This window comes from Hemicordylus capensis, chromosome 3 (genome assembly GCF_027244095.1).
Source record: "Hemicordylus capensis ecotype Gifberg chromosome 3, rHemCap1.1.pri, whole genome shotgun sequence".
In the NCBI taxonomy this organism is placed as follows: domain Eukaryota; kingdom Metazoa; phylum Chordata; class Lepidosauria; order Squamata; family Cordylidae; genus Hemicordylus; species Hemicordylus capensis.
The window spans coordinates 169,807,246-169,832,250 of NC_069659.1; the positions used below are offsets into that span (position 1 = coordinate 169,807,246).

The 25,005-nt window shown below is 45.4% G+C and overlaps 1 protein-coding gene across 7 annotated transcripts in view; it reads right to left on the bottom strand.

The window, feature by feature from the left end:
* Nucleotides 1–308: 308 nt before the first annotated feature.
* Nucleotides 309–25,005, bottom strand: part of BORA (BORA aurora kinase A activator) — a 32,199-nt gene continuing 7,502 nt past the window's right edge. For all 7 annotated transcript variants that reach the window (XM_053310692.1, XM_053310690.1, XM_053310693.1 and 4 more), the window contains 7 exons: nucleotides 17,522–17,587; nucleotides 16,377–16,433; nucleotides 15,525–15,745; nucleotides 15,042–15,195; nucleotides 12,101–12,684; nucleotides 10,947–11,078; nucleotides 309–1,197 (listed from right to left, as the gene is read on the bottom strand). In XM_053310692.1, the coding sequence (XP_053166667.1) occupies nucleotides 1,108–1,197; nucleotides 10,947–11,078; nucleotides 12,101–12,684; nucleotides 15,042–15,195; nucleotides 15,525–15,745; nucleotides 16,377–16,433; nucleotides 17,522–17,587 (1,304 nt within the window). In that variant the 3' untranslated portion in view covers nucleotides 309–1,107. The remainder of the gene's footprint in view (nucleotides 1,198–10,946; nucleotides 11,079–12,100; nucleotides 12,685–15,041; nucleotides 15,196–15,524; nucleotides 15,746–16,376; nucleotides 16,434–17,521; nucleotides 17,588–25,005) is intronic.

Below are 25,005 nucleotides of genomic sequence, written 5' to 3' on the forward strand. Positions count from 1 at the left end.
AAAAGGATTCCTCAGCAAAAGTAGGAAGAGGAAAGTTTAAAGGATACTAGCTGGCCCTGTGCAGCACACCTGCACGCTAGGACTTTATTGCTCTCTCTAAAGTCCTGCCACCCCTGCTTTATTGCTCAGTGTCAACCACTCTACTCACAGCCACCCTCTCCCCTCCCACTATGCTTTTGAAGTATTAGACGTGATCTAGCTTTGGAAGATGGCAACCTCAAGTCTAGGAATGTTACAACATGGCTTAGCCCACCACTGCTTCTGATCATTTTCTAAGTAGAGGCATTGATTGCAGAGACAGACAACTCTCAGTTTTGGTGTGCAGAGTCTTTATTATGTGGATCAAAATTATTCCAATATTAAAAACTTTAGTTAAAAAATTGTAAACCATCATTGGGTATTAGCTGTTCTTATTTAAAGGTGGCTTTCTGGGTTCTCACGTTTAAACAAAGTGTGGTTTTATTTAAGAAATTCATTGTTATGCACTTAATACTGATGCTTCCTTCTTTTTAAAGGCACAATTTAGTTAGAAACAATTGTATCAAAAGTAGTTATGTCTCGCTATATTGTTTTGCACAATCTTCCAAAAACAAACCTGGGGGGGGAAATAAATGCAATTATCTACAAATATGATTTGTTTTCACAGAAAATAAGATGAGCAAAGTAGTCTCTACCCTTGTATTGTATATATTTCACTGCAGAATTCTGTGCACTTCTTGCACTCAGTTCAGCCCAACAGCAGCCCCCATACATGGCCTGGAAGAACACAAGGTCTATTCAGGCCCTATGATTTTGAAATATTCATGCAGAAGGGTCATTTGTGAGAAGACACTCCTCCATAGGGGGGGCTGTTCATGCAGCAGTTATCACTGGCACAAGCAGAACCTCTGCAAGAACACCCCTCCAAAGCATGAATCTAGCACATTTCCTTGGGGAGAGGCTGCCATTAACTTGACTGGAGCGAGATTCTCCGATGTAAGCCGTTTCCACTTATCCTTTGTTTCATAACCCTTCGCATCGTGTGTTGAGCACTTGTGCCCGTTGTCTTCCACATGTTTCAGGCTCTTCACATGTCCATACAAAAAGTATATGCAATCTGTGAAATGGTCACTTTGAGAGGGGCGTTTCTGTAAGCTGGCTTCTGGAATGAGTAACAGGTTCATTTTCGATCCAATATCTAGGGATGGATTTTCCTTGCTGTGGGTAAAGGACAGAAAAAAGAATGCACTTAAGAATATAGCAGCTGCTCATTAGAAACCAGGATAAAACTTGACTTCTGAGGGACTTAGAACAACTGCTCTCCTGCCCTACACTCTACCCCCACCATTTCAGTCTGCCAGGCCCAACTTATGGCACCTAAATCCTTAGTTTAGTGTTCTTCATTGTAGGGCCTGGGAGCCAGCAGCAGCCTCCATCAACCCTAACTGTAACCATTAACTGCAGTTCCCTGACTAGACGTTGCTGGGCCAGTGTGAGTCCAACACTGAGAAAAGCACAGTACTACCCAGAGGTCAGCACAGTGGGGAGCAGCGCTCACATTAAAAAGGTGGTGGGTTTGGGGTTTTTTTGGCCAAAGTGGCCGCCAATTTTGGAGTTGCAGCATATTATACCATACCAGGCCACAAACATTAGAAAAAGATGAATAGCCACTAACTAATGCATTAAAAACCCAATGGGGAGGAAGGAAAGAATCAGCTTGATAACAGTTGAGGAAGATACTCTTACTTGGAGAGAAGATCTAGTCTTGTGGTAGCAAGCATGACTTGTCCCCTTCGCTAAGCAGGGTCTGCCCTGGTTGTATTTGAATGGGAGACTAGAAGTGTGAGCACTGTAGGATATTACCCTTAGGAGATGGAGCCACTCTGGGAAGAGCATCTAGGTTCCAAGTTCCTTTCCTGGCATCTCCAAGATAGGGCTGAGAGAGATTCCTGCCTGCAACCTTGGAGAAGCCACTGCCAGTCTGTGAAGACAATACTGAGCTAGATAGACCAATGGTCTGAACTGTATATGGCAGCTTCCTCTGTACTTGTACATCCAAATTAGGTGTGGATAACCCAAATCATCTGGTATCATGACTCCTACCAGAGCTAGAGGAGGAGTAGGGAGTTCACTGGGGTTGAATCCTTGTCTGCAAGAGATTCACAGTAGGCTGCCACCATCCACTTTATTTTGGGCAGCATCCCAACTAGTCAGTCACGACTAAGCACTATTTAAATAAGTGAAATTAGTCAGTCATTACTAAAGTTCCATTAATTTTAAATTGGATGTAAGCATGATGAACTTCGTCGTCATTATCCTTTATTACAGTCACTGACCAGAGAGAGTATAAGACAACAACCAACAAATTCCATGCATCCACCCATTCGCCTTTAGGTGGCATGTGGCAAGCATGAGTGTGGTGTAGAGCCAACATGGGGTAGTGGTTATTGATGGACTAGGACCAGGGAGACCTGAGTTCAAATCCCCATTCAGCCATGAAACTCACTGGGTGACTCTGGGCCAGTCATGTCTCTCTCAACCTAACCTACCCTCACAGGGTTGCTGTGAGGGTACACATAACCATGTACACCACTCTGGGCTCCTTGAAAGAGGAGCGGGATAGAAAAAATAAAATAAAATAATAAAATAAAATATCCTCACCCATGCAGTGCTATGTGCATATGTGGCAAGAGAGTTGGGGCAGCATGATGGTGGCTGAAGTGGACGGCTTGGGGGCAGCTGAGGAACCAGAGGAGCAGCCAAGGAGGAGCAGGAGGGAGGCCTGAGGTGGAGGCAGCGCAGGGAAGGAAAGCTCGGGCATGGCCAGGAAATTAGGGCGAGCCCGATGAGGCAGCCAGACCGCTGCTGAAGACGACAACGACAATGATGAAGAGGAGCAGGAAGGTGGCACAGGGAAGGAAAGTAGTGCTGCAGCTGCCACGCTGGAAGGTGGGGAGGTCTCTGGGGTAAGGGGGCTATGGCGAGGAGAGCATCTACTAGCATGCAGATGCTGTACGCCGGTAAAGCTAGTATCAAATTATGTTTTAACTGTGCTAACATAGTTAAAACAAAATCAGAAGTTTAGTCAAGAAAATGATGCTACATTGATTACACTTTGAAGGTAAGTAAAAACAGGTTGCTTACCTGTAACAGGTGATCTGGAAGTGATCTGTGGAATCCATAATGTAAATGGGTTCTGCGCCTGCGCAGGCACCTCGTGGGCCGACTAAGTAGCTCCTCGCGACGCCCAACTGTCCTCTCATGCTCTCAGCGTCTGTTATATTGAACAGTTGGGCGTCTCCTACTCAGTTTTTGTGCAGACCGCCAGTAGTATACAATCTGCTATGGTTGTAGCCATACTTCTGCAGTGGGGATGGCATGGGAGGGTCTTATGGATTCAACGGATCACTTCCAGATCACCTGTTAAATGTAAGCGACCTGTTTATCTGGATCGTGATCCGTTGAATGTAAATGGGTGATTAGTCAGCTACCCCACCATGGAGGCAGGTGCAGAAGGATGAACTTTATGGTAGCACTCTTTTCAAGACGCTCCTTCCATATTCTGCCTGTCGCGCCATGCGCAGGTCTATAGCATAATAGCAATAGCACTTACATTTATATACCGCTCTATAGCCAGAGCTCTCTAAGCGGTTTACAATGATTTAGCATATTGCCCCCAACATTCTGGGTACTCATTTTACCGACCTCGGAAGGATGGAAGGCTGAGTCAACCTTGAGCCCCTGGTCAGGATTGAACTTGTAACCTTCTGGTTACAGGGCGGCAGTTTTACCACTGCGCCACCAGGGGCTCATAATGTCTAATGAATGGCTGCTGTGTCAACCACGTTGCAGCCATGCAGATGTCATCCATCTTGATCCCTGAAAGATGGGCTGCCGATGTTGAGTACACCCTAGTTGAATGGGCTCGTATGGTTTTGGGGGGAGATACCCCTTGTTGCTTATATGCTAGCAGGATGAGCTCCACCAGCCAGTGTGCCAAGCGCTGTCGGGACAATGGCTGGCCGGCCCCTGTGTTTGCCTTTGTAAGCTATAAAAAGTCTTTTTGACTTCCTGATTCCTCTAGTCTCTTTTAGATAGTATAGTACAGCCCTGCACTCATCCAAGGAATGCAGTGCTCTTTCCAATGCTGTCTGTGGGTCTTTGAAAAAGGTAGGCAGTACTATTTCCTGATTAAGGTGGAATTCTGTAATTATTTTTGGGCGGAAGCTTGGGTCCAATCTCATAACCACCTTGTGCGGGTAGAACTGGGTGTATGGCTTATCCACCCTTTGAGCTGTCAACTCTCCAACTTGTTTGCTGTGGTGATTGAAATCAGAAAAGCTGTCTTTAGTGTTAGCATGCGGAAGTTAGCTGAATGTAGCAGTTCAAAAAGACCTTCTGTGAGAGCTGAGAGTACTAATGAAAGGCTCCACTGTTCCAATGGGTTCTTTAGTGGGGGATACAAATTATTTAGCCCTTTCATGAATCTCTTGCATTTTGGATGGGTACAAACTGATTTTCCATCCCATCCTGGAAGTCTTGCCGAAATGGCTGCCAGATGAACCTTCAGAGACACGTTAGCTAAGCCCTTCATTTTAAAACTAGTCAAATAAAGAAGCACCTGGTGTACCGTAGCATTGAGAGCCCTGAATTTATGCAATTTAGCATAGGCTCAGAATATTTTCCATTTGCAAAAGTAGTTTTGTCTAGTTGATAGGCGTCTACTATTTAGCAGAATGCTCTTTAGTAGCCTATTTTCCAAGCCGTCAAGCGTAGCGTCTGGATCTCTGGATGTAGTATCCGTCCCTCTTTCCTCTGGAGAAGGTCTGGAGTTACTGGTAGTAGTTCCTTCCTAGTCAAAGTAGTGGTGCAAACCATGGTTGACAAGGCCACCATGGGGCTAGAAGTATGCAGGTTGCTTTGTCCCTTAGGATTTGGGCTAACACCCGATTGAGTAGTGGCAGTGGTGGAAACAGGTATAGAAGCCCCTTGCTCCAATCGTACTGAAACGCGTCGCCCAGTGACCCTACACCTGATGTTCCACATCTTGAAGAGACGTTTGATACAAGGCGGATTGAACTCCTATTTGTGTTTTTGATTGATCTGGTTGGTGCGACAGATCATCGGCCAGGTGATTGTCTACACCTCGTATGTGAATTGCAATTGGATATATGGTGTGTGTGATGCACCAATCCCACAACCTCATGGACAAGACACAAAGCATGGGGGAGACTGTCCCTCCCTCTTGTTTATGTATGTGATTGCCGTTGTGTTGTCTAGGTGAATTTGTGTTACTGTTCCCTTTAGTTGTGGCTCGAAGGCTTTCAGTGCCAGAAATGCTGCTAGAAGTTCTAGGTAATTTATATGTCGTCGAGTTTGTTGGTGCGACCACCGCCCCTGAATGCAGTGTGGTCTGCAATGTGCTCCCCATCCCTGTAGGGAAGCATCTGTCGTGACCCAAGCTGTTGGGACTAAAGGTCTGAATGGAACTCCCTGTAACAGGTTTCTTTCCGACATCCACCAACGTAGGGAACTCAACACGGCTCGGGGAAGATGCAAGTGCAATTTCTGGCTGTCCACATTGGGTCGGAAATGTCCCAGGTACCACCGTTGCAGGGGACGTATCCGGAGTCGAGTGTATCTGACAGTCATGTTGCAGGATGCCATCAAACCTAACAACCTCTGAACCTCCCTTGCTGTTTGACAGGGGTTGCAAAAGAACAGTTGTGCCAGTGCCTTGATTTGGTGACAACGTTCCCTTGGCAAGAATGCTCTCCTTTGTTCCAAGTCGAGGGTGGCTCCAATGAAACTTAGCTGTTTCCTTGGAATTAGTTTTGACTTTTTCCAGTTGACATTGATTCCCAACTCCCGGAGGTGGTGTAGCAACATCTGGATTTGACTGCAAAGCAACTCTTTGTCTTTGCACACTAGAAGCCAGTTGTCTAAATAAGAATAAACAATCAAGCCCTGTGTTTGAAGGTAAGCCACAACCACAGCAACGACCTTGGTAAATACCCTTGGAGCCGTCGAGAGGCTGAAGGGCACAACTGCATACTGGTATATTGCTTCTCCCACCGTAAATCTGAGGTATTTTCGGTGATTCTCCTGGATGCCCACATGAAAATAAGCATCCTTTAGATCCAACGTTGCCACCCAGTCCTGATGTAAGAAGAGGATAATTTCCTGCAACGTTGTCATTCTGAATTTCCGAACCCAGACAAAATGGTTGAGTCCTCTCAAGTCCATGATTGCCCTGATTCCCCCATCCCGTTTCAGTATCTGAAAATAGCGGGAGTAGAATCCTGACAACCTCTTCGCCCACTGCACTGGAACAATTGCTTTCTTTTCCAATAACACTTGTATCTCTTCTTCCAACACCGGTGTTGCTTTGGTAAACCTCAGGCCTGAGAACGGGGGTAGAGCACTGAACTTGATTGCATACCCTGTCTGTATTATTCTCAGTACCCATTGGTCTGATGTTATATTGTGCCATGCCTGGGCATGGCTTGCCAGTCTGATGGTCGAGCTGGCAACTACAGGGCCGATGACAATGGTCCTGGATATTGTCTGTGTATGCAGTGGGCTGGCAGAACAATCAAAAAGACTGCTTGGAACTGTCTTTATTAGGGCAATTGTTCTGCTTCTTATTCTTATTATTGTTGAAGCCCCTCGACCGTTGGTAAGGTCTATTTTGTCTTCTGAAATCTCTCTTATCCTGGTATCGGTATGGTCTCTGACGGGCATAAATGAGGTTACAAGAACTTGATGAAGATGCAGTAACCATGAAGGTTTTTGCTGTGAATTTAGATTTTTTCAACGTCTCCATGGTTGTGTCAGTGTCTTCATGGAACAGGCCTTTCCCGTCAAAAGCCAGGTTTTCTACACGGTCCTTCATATCTTGTTGCAGTGTTGTTGCACAGAGCCAAGCGTAGCGGCGCATGGTGACAGCAGTAACCATGGCCCTCGACTGTCTCAGCTAGGTGTTTAAAAGCACTAAGTTGTTGTCTTGTGACCAATGTGGTTTTATCATAAACTTCATTGAACTTATCTTGTAGTTCCTCCAGAGTCATAGAAGTAGAATCCTGCAGTAAGTTGTCCCAAAGCAGGTGAGTATAACACGCCATACACGCCGCATAATTAGCTATGCATATAGCTAAGCTTGAAGTAGTATATAGTTTACGCCCTAGAACATCAATCTTCCTGCCTTCCTTGTCTGCAGGTGTCGTATGCTGGCGGCCACCTTTATATGTAGTAGCACAATCTACCACCATGGAGTTTGGACCTGGATGACAGAGAAGGTACGCATTTTCGTCTTCCTGGACTCTGTAGAGATTCTCAAGACATTTAGATGTTGGGTTAGAGGTCTGTATGGTCTCCCACGCTGTCTTGGCAGCCTTTGCAATTGCAGAGATCATTGGCAAAGATACGGGGTGTGACGTTTTAGCATGCCGCATCATATTGTACACCGGGTCTGACACCTCCATCTCCGGCTGTTTCAAGTCCATCTCTAAAGCTTCCGCAATCTCTCTTATTAAGGTATGATATGCCTTTAGTTCTTCTGTGGGGGATCTTGAAAGGCGTGGCGGAACATAGAAGGCGGATCTGTCTGACGACTTGCCTGGTCCGAGTCTGAGTCTCCCATATCAGAATATTAACGTTCTTGGTCTGGAGAAGGGGACCAACGCTGTGTTGGAGGTGGGCTAGGCAGTAGGCTAGATTTCCTCTTTCGTTTGCCCCCTGGTTTCTCCTGTGCCAGCACAGGTGTCTGAGTCTGGCATGATGTGGAGACTAGAAGTCTGGGCTGCTGGCAATGATCAGCTTGAGGCTGCTGGAGTGGTATTGTCAAGTTTCCAGAAGGTGGTTCCACATAGTTGATGGCATGATGCTGTAGTGGTATCTGCTCTAGAGGTGCAGGCATTTGCTGTGCCTTCCATCTCAAGTAATCCCCATAACTATGAGGGAGCGAATGTTGGAAGCCACACGAATGAGTTGGTTGCGTTGTAGGTAGGCGGATACCCTGGTTGTTATTCGATTGACCAGTTATCGGAGGCACCACCGCAAATGGTGATTGAACTAGATTTCCTACTGCACCCCTAGCCGAGATAGATGGTGTCTTGGGTGGGGGGATAGGAAGATCCTCCTCCTCCTGCTCCTCATCAAGACCAGTGCTCAAGAAATCCTGGAAAGTGGACTCCAAAGGGGCACTTGATGCAGAGTCTAACAAATCCTTAAGAGTAGTAGTTGCACTCCATTCCGATAGTTGGTGCTTTCTCCTATTCCCCAGTGATGGAGTAGAGGATGATTGTTGAGGAGTACGTGCTGGGGACAGTGATCGGCGCCTTTGAGTTAAATGCCTCTCAATCGGAACAGCTTGCGAAATCAAAAAAGGCTGCTCTGTCGATGTCGAAGAACTCACTGGCTTCGCGATGGAATGCTCCTCCCTCGATGTCGACATGGTTCCCGGTCTCAAGGGTTTAGAGTGCTCCGATATCGAAAACTCCTGTAGCCCAAGTGCAGCTGTCGACGCTGACACTGAGCACTTTCCATCACCATCCGTATTCCAGTCAGCGTCAGATTCCTGCGCTGACAATGGAGAGGGCGTCCCATGACTCCTTTCTTTCTGACTGTCCTTTCCCGAGTCACGGTGGCGCTTCTTGTCCTTGTGTTTCATCCCTTTCGAGGAGACCTCCAATGGCCTCTTGAAAGTCTCGCCTGCAGACACAGTTTTAGACTGTTTTTGCACAGATCTGTGCTGTCCCGACTTCAATGGGGGTGTCGATGTTGAGCCATCTCCCCTCGATGTCGATGGCACGCTCGGGCGAGGAGTTGGGGGATGGAGCGCTTCATCATATAATGCAGCCCGTAGGCACAAGGCTCTATTCATTCAGGTTTGTTTTGAAAATGAGCAACAGGTTTTGCAGGCTGCCGTACTGTGTTCCTCACTGAGGCACAGAAGGCAGGCATCATGGTGGTCAGTAGATGGTAACTTCGCGCGGCATTTGACACAGTGCTTAAAAGTTGTCTTGGTCTCCATTCTCTGTGTTCTCAGTAAGACAATCTGAAGTCCAGTAAACCAAAAATAACCCGTCCTATCTGTCAACAAGGTTGGTCCGTAACGCAATCTCAGTCCAATGAAACAGTCCTAAGGTCAAAGTACCAGGTAGGCAAGTAAATCTGTCAACTAATCCAGTCCAAAATCCAAAAGGAAGTCCAACAACAGTCCGTGGTAAGAATCAATTTTCACAACAATTTTTGCTACTGAGGAGCCCAAAGGTCTGAACGCTATGGCGGTCAAACAGAAACTGACTAGAAGACGCCCAACCGTTCAATATAACAGATGCTGAGAGCACGAGAGGACGGATGGGCGTCGCGAGGAGCTACTTAGTTGGCCTGCGCAGGCGCAGAACCCATTTACATTATGGAATCAACGGATCACGATCCAGATCAGTTGAGTTACTAGTGTCTATCCAATCACACTAGTCTGTCTAGCTGCACATCTATCTGAATACACTCATCTAACAGATTGATTTGAATGCTGACTGGTTGGATTAATGATGGTAATTACTGTCTGATGCTACCCCACTGATATTAACATCAAACCCACCATCATATACAAGTAGTGGTCACCTCATGGTGAACCCTACTTGCAAGTAAGGCAAAACTTGACTATGCTGGAAGAAATGCTATTATTCTGGTCAGACAGTAAATAGCTTAAATAGAAGGAGTTTGAACAACCTGGAAGTTTTGTTCAAAAAAGGTAGAATATAGTCATGGTGGATGTCCCCGTAAGCCTTATAGTAAAGTAACACATGGGCTAATGTTTCTACAGCCCCTGAACTCCAAGAGCAAAAATACTCAACATACAATAAGTTCTTGTATCTCCCTTCCAATACTGCAGTATGAAGAATATTAAAGCAACAAGTTATATACCACTTTTCAACAAAGGTTTTCAAAGGGGTTTACATAGAGAAACAAACAAGATAAATAAATAAAAAACATGCTAATGTTAGAGCTGTGTGATATTTTGGAATTGTGAGCAGACTGAGATACCTAGCTGGCTTGTAGAAAATAAGTTGGCCACCTAAGAAAACATTCCTAGGAATAAGACTCCGATCTGTTTTGTTGGTCCAGATCTAGTATTCTCTGTCTGAGGACTACTTTAGCTCGCATGTAGCCCATTGAAATAAGCACACCTGGAGTGAAAGCACACGACTGCAACCTCTCCTCCAATGAGCTTTTCCAATTTGAGGGGAAGCTGCCACCCACAACCAGGGTGTTCATTCTAAAGGGTAAAAGTTTAATTTTAACCAAAAGTCAAATATACAGGTCCAAAGCCTCTACTCCACCATGGGTATTCCAGCCTCCAATCAGAGCACAACGTTTGGTATACAATGTGTGACCTGAAATGTGAACCTCAAGAATGTAATTTGCACACTTCTAACTATGCCAAGTTGGTATGAGGACCTAGTTTGGCTCCCTACACGACGTGCATCCTTACCTTACACCAGGGATTCTCAACGTGTGGGTCCCCAGATGTAATTGGACTTCAACTCCCATAATTCCCAGCCAAAGGCCACTGGGGATGGGGATTATGGGAGCTGAAGTCCAATAACATCTGGGGACCCACACGCTGAGAAACCCTGCCTTACACAAACAGTTTAATTGCAGCCGGGATGAACTGAGCACCCCTAGAGTGATAAAAATATTCCAGTAGCTGTTGCAGATCTCTGAGCACTTGGGGTCACATAATCCAAATGGGTGTTCTGCCTAGCTGAAGCTTGGAAAATTACTATGAGGTATTTTAAGCATTTGACCTGCTATAACTTGTGTCCATTTAGCACCCAATTTCGGGGTTTTAGACAGACAGACAGACAGACACACACACACACACACACACACAGTTTGAAAAGCTGAGATTCTCAGAACACAGCGATCTTGTGGTTTATACACAGCCCTGATCATCTTACCTTTGTTTTGAAAAAGTGAAATTTGTTCTGCGTCTCATACATGTGCATATCACTCTCTCTGCAACTGGTTTCAATTCCTGCTGTCTCCATAAGGCTGCTGGTACAAGTCTGGGTATTGTAGCCACTGTCCACCTGGCACCAATAAATTATGATCAGCTCTATTGGTATGGAGGTAAGTGCCACATTATAAAAAGTGAGAATAAGGGAAGGCATGCCAGCTTAAACCCCGGCAAAAACTTTTCAAGATGTCTCCCTGGTGAGCAACCAAGGGGACAACCAGATGGCTTGATGTGGCAGCAGCCAACACACCCTTCAGCTCAAAGCAGGCCATGACTGGGAAGCTCAAGGAAATGCAAGCTTGCTTCCTCCTCCTCAGTGACATGAGCTGGAGCAAAACCGCCAAAAATGTGAAAGGATCCAGTCGTAGAAGACATTCTTAAGGGATAATCCTTCTCGATCCTTTTGCCCAAGCAAGCAAGAGGAAAAACCACAATCACAAGAAGAGCTTCCCTCCTTATGTAACCCCTGCATCTGGTATGCAGAGGTATACCGTATTTACTAAAATAGAAGATGACTCTGAATGTAAGACGATGCCCTAAAAGACAGAGACTAAATACAGGTATAACCTGTATTTACCCCAAACAAAGGGGAATCCTAAATCTATGACAAAACCCACCCCCCATATTTATTGTTCAATTTTTATATAACCTTTCATAATGCATCTCAATACTTAACAGGAACAAATTGGGGGAAACCACCACAAATATGGTATTGTTTCTGAATATTAAGGCTTCATTTAGCCATCATGGTTAAAGCTGCCTGGACGCAGGGTAGTTCTGTTGTGAAGCAGTCCTTGCCATATCCACCCCCTGCACAGTATCTCCAGTGACTGTTGCTGGGTGTCTATCTTATGTTTCTTTTTAGATTGTGAGCCCTTTGGGGACAGGGAGCCATCTTATTTATTTATTATTTTTCTGTGTAAACCGCCCTGAGCCATTTTGGAAGGGCGGTATAGACATCGAATAAATAGATATTGAGCTGGCCTCCAGGCAGTATATATGTTACCTTTGGTAAATTTCAGAGGTTGTAATGGGGCCACAAAGTATGAGGAGACTGTTTCTTCAGTTTGAAGGGCTTCACACTAGTAGTCTTACCTGAATGCTACTGCTCTCGTAGGGGCTGGCACTGCTTTCAGCTAGAGGTGACAGGAACATACAAGACCCTTCAATGCTAAGTGCAGCCATTGGCATGCCATTGTTTTCAGATGATCCTTTTACCAAGTTCTCATCCAACATTTCCTCTGGATCATCCATATCCACTGTATGGTTTTCCTTGAAGCAATCAACATCATGGAGCAACGTCAACCCTTGCATGTTGCTTTCAGAATGCTCTGGCGAAATGGACACCTTGGCAACCACCAAATGGGTGCTCTTTGTGAAGGCATCTCCGTGCAAATGGTGCAGATTTACTTTGGCTTCTACCGGTGGAGGAATTTCTGCAAATGAAGTTGTTGCTCCCTTGTCATCGTCTTCTTCATAGACGCTTTCAGGTGTAGAAGGCAGACGAATGAGGGAAGTCTGATACAGTGTGGATCCTCTGCATGCCACAAGTCTCATGGGAGAAGGATTTTTTAATGGAGAACATTCAGAATAAGAACATCGGGTACTAGTAGGAGTTGGGCGACATGATGTTGACACAGCAGGAATATCTGGAGAGCGAAAAGTAAACTGTCTTTGTTCTACATTTTGGGAAAGAAGAGGGGCAGGGGGAAACCACAAAAAATAAATCAAATAATTCAATGTGTTAGATAGAAAACGGTTCATTTTTCCTAAAAAGAATCCTCCCCCTACCTACATATGCACAAAATGGTTACTGTAAACATTTTAGGCAGGTTTAGATTACCACTACAAGTAGGTAGGACAGAACCAGAAGTTCCTGGTGAGCGTGCACTTCTGGCACCAGCCGGTAGTTCCACCCCTTTCTATGTAGTCCAAACCTACCATGCCGAGTGAACAGTGTCGGGTTCCCTTCACCATCCAAAATTATCTGCCCAACTTCAACTCTTGGTTACAGATGCCAGGCAGAAGAGGGAACCAGATATCATCCACCCAACATTTCAGGATTCAGACATGGAAAGGGGCAGAAGTACTAGCTCACAGCAAGAGCATACACTCATCAGGAACCTCTGGTTCCCTTCTACATACTGGCAGTGTCTCATCTGAGCTCGCCTTATTTTATTTTTTTTATTTATTTATTTCTCACTTTTGTACTGCCCCAAACTCATGTCTCTGGGTTGTTCACAATGATAAAACAGTTAAACACACACACAAACACAGATAAAAACAATTAAAAAACTAACAATTTAAAAGTCAATCACAAAATTAAAAACTTATTACAAAGCTGAAAAAGCCTGAGTAAAAAGATGGGTTTTTAAGTATTTTTAAAAAATTGTCAGAGATGGGGAGGATCGTATCTCAATAGGGAGCGCATTCCATAGTCCTGGGGCAGCAGCCAAGAAGGCCCGTCTCCGTGTGGCCACCAGACAAACTGGCAGCAACTGGAGACGGACCTCCATAGACGACCGCAATGGACAGTGGGGCTCATAATGAAGATATACAATGCAAAAACAAAATATTCTGGGCTTTGCAGCATTTATTCTAAGAAAAATGAATGCAAACTCACAGGCAGCTTGTCAAAGACGGACAACGCCCAGAAAGCAGAGGATGTATGAATTGGCACAGAAGACTATTAAAAAAAACCACATTCCAGAGGGGAACAAGCAATCAACCAGGAAACAGGTCACAAGTCTGTCAAACAAGAGCACCTTCAACTGAGGATGAATTAACAGTGATGGAGCTCCACCATAGAGAAGGTCCTGGTTGCCACCACCTCACCAAAGACAGCGGTGGGACTCGCAGAAAGGCCTCTATTGCCATCTTTAGCAGACTGGCAGAGTCTTACAGGTCCTTTATGGTATGTGGGTTCCAAGCCAGAGCTTTAAAGGTATTAATCAGCACTGTGCCCCCAAAAAGGTCAGCAGCCAATGGAACGGATACAAAAAATTAATAAAAGAGCCACATGCTTCAGCAACCTTGCTCTGATCCAGAGTCTTCTTGCCATTCTTGCATTTTGAACCAGCAGAAGCTTCCGAACAATCTTCAGAAGGCAGCCCCATGCAGGGCACATTACAGCAATGCATTTCCCCATCTTCTTAAATGCAACTTGAGCTTGAACAGGGTTATAATCCAAGCTTCCTGTTAAAAGTATGGCAGAGCCATTCATTTGTCAGTTTCAATATCTGGATCTAAACTGGATTAGCTGAATCAAATATGGTAAGGTCCAAAAAATGCAGCTCACTAAACAGTCATTTTTTAATGCTGCCTGTCAGCGTCTTTTACTCTCCTCCTCCAGTTTCCACTTTGTCCTCTGGCTTAGTATTTTTATTGCTGTTTAATTGGGTAGTCTGTGCAAGCCCTGTGATTCTGTCAATGACTTCATGGTGCTATATCACATCACAGATGTTTGGAAATAAAGTCACGTGGCTCCCTATGGCCAACTGGAATAAACAGCCGTGAAAGCAAAGAAACAAATCGGTGCCATGAAGCAGAAGTTCCATGGGGGACAAAGAGGCATTCAAACAATGGTCCACCTAACAGCAACAAAGGCTGTTACTGTGCAGGCTTACATGGGTGTTTCTGATCAGCCCTGCATTGCACTAGGCTTCTAAGGAAGCTTGCGTTGAGTGCAAACACTTTAAGTTGTGCACTGGCACTTCAGGAGTAAAGCTTGCACTGAAAATTATGTAAGTTGTGTTCCCAAAGTGCTGGCATACAACTCTAAGAGCCTTTGGATGGGGCGGTTTATAAACATAGTAAGTAAGTAAGTAATAAATATTTGCATTCTTGCACAAGCCTGCCAGTGCTTCTTGATCAGAAATGCTGGCATAAGCCTGAAGAACATGTGGGCTGATGTAACTGTGTCAGCAACGACTATGAAAAATATAGATCCTTTTGATGGTTCTGAAAAGAAACCTAGTACTAGGTCATCTCAGCCCAGTCTTAATTAAGAAATAGATTTCACCAGTTAAATGCATACCTGATAACGGTGTCTTTCTTATCTGAATGCCAATTGGTGAGAAAGTTGGAGAAGCAACATTTGCAGGACTTCTCTCTAGAACTGAAGGGCTGGTGAGGCTTCCCAGACTGTAGGTCCTTGTACCTCCCTGAATAGGGCTAGAGGAAAATTGGCCCTTTCAACATATAAGAAGAAAGTCCTATTAATGTTGATATACAAGCATATCAACAGTGCATCTAAAACTTGAACACTCCTACTTTAGAGACTTCAGGCTAGGTCCATTAGTTCTTAGAGCCAAGAAAGGCACACGTGCAGATATAAGTCTAAATTCAAAATGATGTATATTTGCTTAAATTGAAATAACTGCAAATTATGCATAATACGTTTCTGTACAAAGTATGGCATGTGGATCTGGATTAATAACGTTTCTGCTGTATTGCATACTGCCACTTCACTGTATTTCACTCAGCAAACCTTCATATGTATCCAATGCAAACTCCTTACCGAACTAGATGTGTTTAAAGGACTTCTACAACGGACTGGAGATATGTCTATTGAGCATAGTACTCCAAGCGAGGCTGGGACATTGCGTGGACTTTGAGGAGAAGGGGAAGAATTCTCCGATAGGCTTCCATTCTCATCTAAGAACAGCTTTCTTCTCAGTGAAGAAGTGCTCAGGCTTTCCTGAGACTGGTCTGCCAATTCATCTGCTTTAAAGTATTCACCTAGACAGCCACATATATAACAACTGGTATCAATTAATCTGCTGCCAAACAAATTAAGTCAAATTAAGAAAGAAAAACACAAACAAGCCCCCAAACATGACACAAGCAAGAGGTTATTACAAAACCCGTCCTTTCAAGCATATTCTGCTACTGCAATCTCACAGTTAGGCTTCTTAACTCTTACAGATTTCAAATGGGTTTATGTAATCTAACAGTGTCTAGAATTTCAGCCAAAGTCCAAGTCAATACACAACAATCGCATCCAAACACATTTTCCTACATTATGCATTGCCACCTTGCCACTGAAACTGCTGAGAGGTTACATAGGGTAGGCAAAAGTCTAAGCCCCAAGTTGCTGGTTCAAATTTCACTTCAGGTCACAAATTTACTATTTGGCCCTAGGCAACTTGCTACTTCCTAGCTTCATACCCGCACCTGCAGTATGGTGGTATTAGTACCAACCAACTGTACAGGGCTGCTGCAATGATCACAGGGGTAATTTGGAGCACTTTAGGGGTGCTCAAAGTGATATATAAATCCCAAATATCATGAGTATTAGGAGTTGTTACTGAATATAACAATAAGTTCTACAAAGACACAACTGAGACATTCATTCTTCCAGGTTACATACCTAGTATTTTTTCCAGGTCAAAGTCTACAGGCAGAGATAATACTGTCTGGCAAGCAACTGAAAATAATTTAAAAAAAAAAAAGTTAGGGGACCATCACAGAATCACTGTGTGGGAAAAGGTAATTAGAGCACATCACAGAAACATACAGTTGGTGTAAATGTGGGTTCTCTAATTTTAGGTATTCAGTATAGAATTCTAGGATGGTCACCAATTTGTCTCAGCAGATCAAGTCAGTATATATTTGCATATGAATTCTAACAATAGTTATAAAGGGGAAAACTAATTCATCTGTTCATGATAATGTATTTGCATGTCACAGCAGACACTAAAATGAGACATTTTAATCTTCTCTGAAAGAGAAGGGAATATTCCTAAAATGGTAGTAACACCCAAGGTTTTATTAGAATGTGCTACCCAATAAATGACACATTCAGAAGGGAGCAAAAGGCTTTTAATACTGCAGTCTCTTAACACTTCCGCTCTACTAGGGACAGTCTCTTTTAGGGATGGGCCCGGACTGGTCCAGAGGCCATTGAAAAGGCCTCCGGACCGGTCCAGACCTGGGTGGTTCGGTTCAGGGTGGGGGGTACCTTTAAGAGCGGCGGGAGGGTTTACTTACACCTCCCGCCGCTTTCCCGCTCTGTTGCCGTAATGTCCAAAGTAATTGTTGCCATAATGTCACAGAGACGAGCGCGCGCTTCTGTGACGTCTCTGTGACGTGCGCGCACAAAGGACTGCTGGGAGGTTTTCCCAGCAATGTTGGAGAAGGGGCGGCAGGGAGGTATCCTGCCGCCCCAATTACTTTGGACATTACAGCAACAGAGCGGGAAAGCGGCGGGAGGGGTAAGTAAACTCTCCCGCCGCTCTTAAAGGTACCCTCCACCCCAGTGCCGGACCGCAGTTGGCGGTTCCGTGCACACCCCTAGTCTCTTTGTCACCTCCCTACTGCCACATCTGCAAAGATAAATACATTCCTTGCAACAGTAACTTACTAAACTGGGTCCTTTCTGGAATCCCAGTTTGGAATCCTGATTTCATGGACATTTGCTAAGCGTTAAGCCCACATAAACTCCAATGTATAACATGTGCATACAAACATGGTGCAGCAGGCATGTTTCCTTTTCTCATCTTGCTTCATACAAACCATTGTTTTTCCCAGGTTGCACAGCTACTTCTCTGCCAACTGGTGAAGCGTTATTTAGATCAATACCTGTAAGATATTAAGTTATTCGTTTACAGCTGAAACACAAAAGCATAATAGAATAGCAAATAATATTCTTAATTGTGAAGGGGAGAAACTAGCTACAGAAAACCACACAAGAACACAACCGTGCAAGACATTTCAATAGAGAGGAGAGCTGGGTCTTGTGGTAGCAAGCATGACTTGTCCCCTTAGCTAAGCAGGGTCCACCCTGGTTGCATTTGAATGGGAGACCACATGTGAGCACTAAGATATTCCCCTCAGGGGATGGAGCCACTCTGGGAAGAGCTGGAGGTTTCAAGTTCCCTCCCTGGCTTCTTCAAGATAGGGCTGAGAGAGATTCCTGACTGCAACCTTAGAAAAGCTCCTGCCAGTCTGTAGACAATAGTGACCTAGATAGACCAATGGTCTGACTCAGTATATGGCAGCTTCCTATGTTCCTAATAGATGATACATGAGTCACTTACACTCACCTAAGCTAGTTAGCCACAAAGGGAAGAAACATCCAATTCTGCACAAGAAATGTCGCAAATAGGAATAGATGTAAGCGGAAAGCTTTCAAGAGAAATAATATATGTGACTGATACCACGCAGCACCCCAATGGAAAAACAAGGTGCATACACTGCCTCCAAGTATGGAAGCCCTCTTGATGGTGCTCAAAAATGCACAGAGCCTCCATGGCTCTTAAGGGTTGTGTCATCACTGAAGGATGCTTCTCTCATCATTCCCAATGGGAGAAGCCACCTACAGAGCAGATGCAATTCTTAGGAGCCATGGAGGCTCTACACATTTGCAAGCAGCACCAACAGGCTTTACACACTCATTGAGTCTGTAAGTATGCCCCATTCTTCCATTAATTGGGTGCTGCTAGGCATTTAAGGAACTGCCTCTTGCAACAATCGTCCCTTCAAATATTGCAGTTGTGTCATGTCAAGGAAATAATAGAACACAAGAACATCCAAACACCCCTGCTGGATCAGGCCCAAGGGCCATCTAGTCCAGCATCCCGTTTCGCACAGTGGCCCACCAGATGCTGCTGGAAGCCACAGGCAGAAGTTGAGGGCATGCCCTCTCTCCTGCTGTTACTACCCTGCAACTGGTACTCAGAGGCCACCTTTGAGGCTGGAGATGGCCTATAGCCCTCCGACTAGCAGCTGTTGATACACCTCTCCTCCATGAAGTTATTCAAACCCCTCTTAAAGCCATCCAGGTTGTTGGCTGTCACCAAATCTTGTGGTGAAATGTTGATAAAGTATGGAGAAGGAGAAGGAGAAGGAAAACTTCACAGGGCAAGTCTGTTATCCTAGCAGATCATGCAGGAATAGCAGTTTGAGAAGCAAATCAGGAAACACTGCCATTAACCGTTTATAACATTTTAATCCTATAGAATAAAACCCTAGTGTGTGTGCCTGTGTCTTCCCTGGCATGTGCGCCCGTGTCTCCCTCGGACGTTCTGGGTGTGCATGGTGCGCGTGCGCAGAAGAGCTGAGGGAGACACGGGCGCCTGCGCCAGCCGCCACGTGGGCTGGTTGATCGGCCTGGCTGCGGGAAGGCCGGAGGCGGCGCCCGTGGGACCGGCCGGGCTGCGGGGAGGGCAGAGGCGGCGGCGGCAGGACTGGCCCTGCCGCGGGGAAAGCCGAGGCAGTGGCAGCGGGTCCGGCCCGGCGGCGGGAAGGGAAGCGGCGGCCTCAGCCAGAGGACGAGGTGTGGCTGAGGCGGCGGTGGAGCCGCGGCCTCGGCCAGAGGAGGTGGAGGGCCCAGGCCGCAAGGCGGCACGCTGCCGCTTCCGTGAGGGGGAGAGAAGCCATCCAGTGGAGCCGGCCCCGGCGCAGCAGAAGCGGGACCCGGCGGCAGCAGCGCCGCCGGCCAGGGCAACCCCGCTGCGGCTGGAGGAGGAGGCCCAGGTGGGGACATCCTGTTTCATATGGTGGCCCACCAGATGCCCCTGAGAAGCCCACAGGCAAGAGCTGAGGGTATGATCTCTCTCCAGCTGTTGCTCCCCTGCAACTGGTATTTAGAAGCATTTTGCCTCAGAGGCAGTCAATGGTGCCCAGCCTAGTAGACATTGATAGACCTGTCCTCTGAATTTGTCTAAGCCACTTTTAGAGCCACCGAAGCTAGTGGCCATCACCACATCCCGTGGAAAAGAATTCCATAGATTAGTTTGCACTGTGTGAAAAAGTACTTCCTCTTGTTGGTCCTAAGTTTCTGGGCCATCAGTTTCATGGGACGACCCCTGGTTCCTTTGTTGTGAAAGAGGGGGAACACACTGTCCACTCTCTCTCTCTCTCTCCATGCATAATTTGAAACGCCTCTATCATGTCTCTCCTTAGTTGCCTATTCTCCAAACTAAAAAGCCCACATGCTGTAGCCTTCCATCATAAGGAAAGTACTCCAGGCCCCTTGTTCAACTTGGTTGTCCTCTCCTACACCTTCTCCAGTTCTATAGTGTCCTTTCTGGAGTATGGTAAGGAGAGCTGTACATACAACTACACAGTTACCCATGACTTAGTCATGTCATGGCTGGATTACTGCAACACGCTCTACATGGGGCTGCCCTTGAAGAATATCCAGAAACTGCAGCTAGTGCAAAACATGGCAGCTAGGGTTTTATCTGGAGCTGCCAGGTGGCAGCACATCACACCCATTTTGAAAGAGCTGCACTGGCTACCAGTTTATTTCTGGGTCCAATTCAAGGTGCTGCTTTTGACCTTCAAAGCCCTTAAAAGTTTGGGCCCAGGATACCTGCTCCCAAGGGTTGCTGCCCGCTTGACGAGGTCATCTGAGGGGGCTCTGCTCCGGGGGCTGACAATGAGGGAGGCTTGGTTGTTGTGCACACGGGACAGAGCCTTCTCTGCTGCTGCCTCCAGACTCTGGAATGCTCTCCTGGCGGCTATTCACTCCTTGGTCTCCATCACAGCTTTGAGAAAGCATGTTAAATGGTAGCTTTCTACCCAGGCTTTTATTTGATTGTCTCTGCTGCTACTCTTTGTACTCTGTATTGCTTTTATTTTAATTTTTTAATCAGATTTGTTTTATATTTTTAGCTTAATATTTTGTGTCTTTTTTACAATCTTGTTTTTAAATTTTGCTGTAAACTGTCTTGGGATTGTTTTAATGAAAGGCGGTATATAAATCTAACACTAAATAAATAAATCAACTCCAAATGCGGCCACACCATAGTTTTATATAAGGGAATTATAATATTAGCATTTTTATTTTAATCCCCTTTCTAATGATCAGCTGACACACACCAAGTAGACACTTCCAACAAGCTGTCCACCACGAGCCCAAGATCTCTCTCCTGGTCAGTCACTGGCAGCTCAGACCCCATCAGTGTATATGTGAAGTTGGGGTTTTTAGCCCCAATATGCATCACTTTACACTTGCTTACACTGAACCACATTTACCATTCTCTTTCCCATTCATCAAGTTTGGAGAGATCCTTTTGGAGCCTCTCACTAGGGGTGTGCACAGAACTAGTTCCATGCACAACCAGGAGGAGGTCTCTTTAAGGCACGGGAAAGGTGCTCTTACCTCCCACACTGTGCCTCCCCCTCTGGCGCTGCGTCAAGAATCGCTGGGGCAGGGCAGCTGTATTCCCTCTTGCTGCCCCAGTCAGCGTAATACCGGAAGTGCGCATGCCACTTCTGGTATTACGCTGACCGGGGCAGCAAGAGGGAAAAACAGGTTGCTTACCTGTAACAGGTGATCTGGTAGTGGTTCCATAAATTCAGAACTGATGGGTTCTGCGCCTGCGCAGGTCAGCTTTGGTTGTAATTCGTTAGTTCCTCACGATGCCGACAACCGCCAGATGCATGTGACTGTAGTACCCCCTTGTGGCGGTTGCCGGCATCGCGAGGAGCTAACCAATTCCAACCAAAGCCGCTGCACCCCAGCGATTTTTAACACAGCACCGGAGGGGGAAGGATGGCGGGGGAGATAAGAGCACCCTCCCTTGCACCTTAAGGAGGCCCACACCTGGTTCGTACTGGTTCGAACGTGGGGATTCCAAACCTGTTTGGCATTCTAAGACTAGAACGGCAAACAGGTTCATGCACATCCCTACCCCTCACAATCTGTGGTGGATTTCACTACCCTAAATAGTTTAGTGTCAACTGCAAATTTGGCCACTTGGCTGCTTACCCCAACTTCTAGATCATTTATGAACAAGTTAAAGAACACTGGTCTCAGTAAAGATCCCTAGGGGACCCACTTCTTACTCTCCTCCATTGTGAAAACTGTCCATTTATTCCTACTCTGTTTCCTGTCCTTCAACCAGTTACCACTCCACACTGAACCTGTCCCCATCCCATGATTGCTAAGTTTACTCAAGAGCCTTTGGTGGGGAACTTTGTCAAAAGCTTTTTGCAAGTACAAGTATACTATGGCAACCAGATCACCTTTATCCACATGCCTGTTGATACTCTCAAAAAACTCCAAAGGGTTAGTGAGGGAAGACTTGTCCTTGCAGAAGCCATTCTGGTTCTCCCTTCAACAAGGCCTTTTCTTCTGTGTGCTTAACAATTTTGTCTTCAAGTACGTTTTCCAATACAGAAGCTAAGCTAACCAGCCTGTAGTTTCCTGGATGCCTTTTTCAGAAATTGGAGTTACATTTGCTACTTCCCAGTTCTTTGGGAACAACAGAACCCAATTGTAGGGACAAGTTACTAATTTCTGCTAGATCAGCTTCAGATTTGAATTCCTTCAGAACTCTTGGGTGGATGCCATCTGGCTCTGGTGATGTGTTAAATTTTTAATTTTTCAAGACCATTTAGAACATCCTCTCGTCACCTCAGATTGGCCCAGTTCAGCCTCCAAGACTGAGAAGCTCAGTTCTGGAGCGGGAATATGGTCAGTATCCTCTGCCATGAAGACAGATGCAAACAACTCATTCAGCTTCTCTGCAATCTCCTCAATTCCTTTCATGTCCTCATCTAAGGCTCCAATTGATTTCCTGGCCAGTTTTCTACTTCTAATATACTGTATGTGAAGAAAATTGTTACTCCCCTTGACACATCTAACTATATACTCCTTGAACTCTCTTTTTGCATCCTTTATTGTCTCCTTGCATTTCTTTTGCCAGAGTTTATGTTCTTTTCTGTTCTCTTCATTTGGGCAGGACTTCTAGTTTGTGAAGGAAATCTTCTTCCCCTTTATAGCTCCCCTGACTCTGTTTGTTAGCCATGCCGGCATCCTCCTGAACTTGGTGATACCTTTGCTCCTTCTAGGTATACATTCCAACTGAGTTTCTATTATTGTGGTTTTAAATAAGTTCCATGCTTTCTGGAGTGATTTGACGCTCCCAACTTTTCCTTTCAGTTTCCTTATTATCAGTCCCCTACCTTTTGAGAAATTTCCTCTTCTGAAGTCCAATGCATCTGTGTTGGACTTCCTTAGCAATGCCCCACTCACATAAAAGCTGAATTGGATCACACTATGGTCACTGTTCCCCAATGGTTCCACAGATCCAACAACTCAGGTTAGATCCTAGGCACCACTCAGGATTAAGGTTGCCTTCTCTCTGGTTGGTTCCACAACCAACTGTTCTATGTCAGAGTCACTGGCCTGGTTCTGACCTTCAAAGCCTTGCGGGGCTTGGCGCCTGTCTACCTACAGACCTGCCTCTCCCATCCAGTTACATCCTGTCCAGTTAGATCATCTCAGATGACCCTCTTGTTGGTCCTTGATTTCCGAGAGATTTGGGGCTCTCGGACCCACAAAAGGACCTTTTCGGTTGCTGCCCCAATTCTTTGGAACTCTTCCCCTCCAGATTCGTTTCGTCCCCTCCTTACTGATCTTCAAATCTCTATTGAAGACCTATCTTTTTTGCCAGGCTTTTGCCCTGTAGTTTACCTATTTGGTTTTTGTTAGTTACTTACGTTTTTAATTTAGAATGTAATGTTTAATGTTGCCTTGTTTGCATGTTTTTGTGCACCACCCGGAGTCTTCGGAGTGGGCGGTATATCAAATGTTTCAAATAAATAAATAAAATTTAGCATGTCTAGAAATGTGGCCTATCTGTCAGTATTTGCATGTGAATTTGCACAGTATATGTGTAATTGAAGCAGTCCATTATTACAGCTCTGTCTCTTTGACACCTCTCTGATTTGCTTATCCAACCCCAGGTCACTCTCAGTGTTTTGTTCAGCAGGGCGATAGCACATCCCCAGTAACACATTGCCTTTCAGTCCTCATATTGTCACCCATGTTTCTGTGAAGGACTCCAGTCTTCAGAGTTTTCTACATGGTTGGATTGTATGCTGGATTCAACACACAGAGTTACTTCACCCTCAATCTTCCCCTCCCTGTAGACTGTTTGTATCCAGGAATAACCGTGTCCCACTGGTTCTCACTGTTCCACCAGGTTTCCACTGTATACATGTTTTCATTAGCAACCAAGCACTCCAGCTCGCTCATCTTGGCTTGGAGGCTTCTGGCATTGGTATAGACACACTTATACACAGCATCTCTTACCTGGCGTTTGTGCGTGTGATCGCCCTTACTGTCATTCAGCCTTTCTGACAGCTATCATGTGCTTTCATCTGCTCTACTCCTGGTTCTAGTCTGTCCCCTGCTGGTTTATCTGAAACTTTTGCACCCTCGCACCTTGCTCCACATCCCTTTCTTTGTTCAAGTCTCATCTGCTAGGGCAGGACTGTGCTGGCCTCAGTCTTGTATGGTCTATTTCTTTATACTAAAATCTCATGGTCCAGGACACAGATATACAAAAGAGATGAACATGTATCATGGGTAGTGACAGTGCTAGAATATTCTGGAAATCTCAGCCAGAATGGTGCCATGGATATTATTGGAGCGGAGGTCACAGTTTGAAGCTCCATGGGTCATGAAGTTTTGGCTGTCATATTCTCTTAGCCCAGGCCTTAACAATTTTTCTTTGTATCTAAGAGCCAGCCCAAGCATTTAGGAGCCAGATAAAGGACACTTGACCAAATTGCCAAACTTAGTAACAGATATTGTGGAAGAGTCAGGTCAATGGACTTCTTTTTATCCCCTTTACCAGTAACATGCTGTAAACAAGAACAGGGCTGCCTGGGACAAAATAAAGATTTGATTAAATTACTACCTCTGAGTATCCCAGTCTAGGCAACACAGTGAAATTTATAGGTGCCATGGCTTTCTGGACCCTTGGATTTGTCAAGCCTCTATTGGCCTAACCTGTTGTGAAGGGTTTTGTATTTTTAATTTGTTTGTTTTTTAAGAAAAGGGGGTGGGGGAGGGGAGAAAAAACCCCAAGTATATCACCCTGACTTATCTGGAAAAAGATGGACAAGCATCCATAAGTAGCCACAATGGTAGTCACTCAGCAGCTGCCATCCAGATTAAAGTTACTCAATAGTCGTACTCAGGGGTTACGATAAAGAACTAACAAATTTACCAGGATGTCAGCCACTGAGCCCAAGGC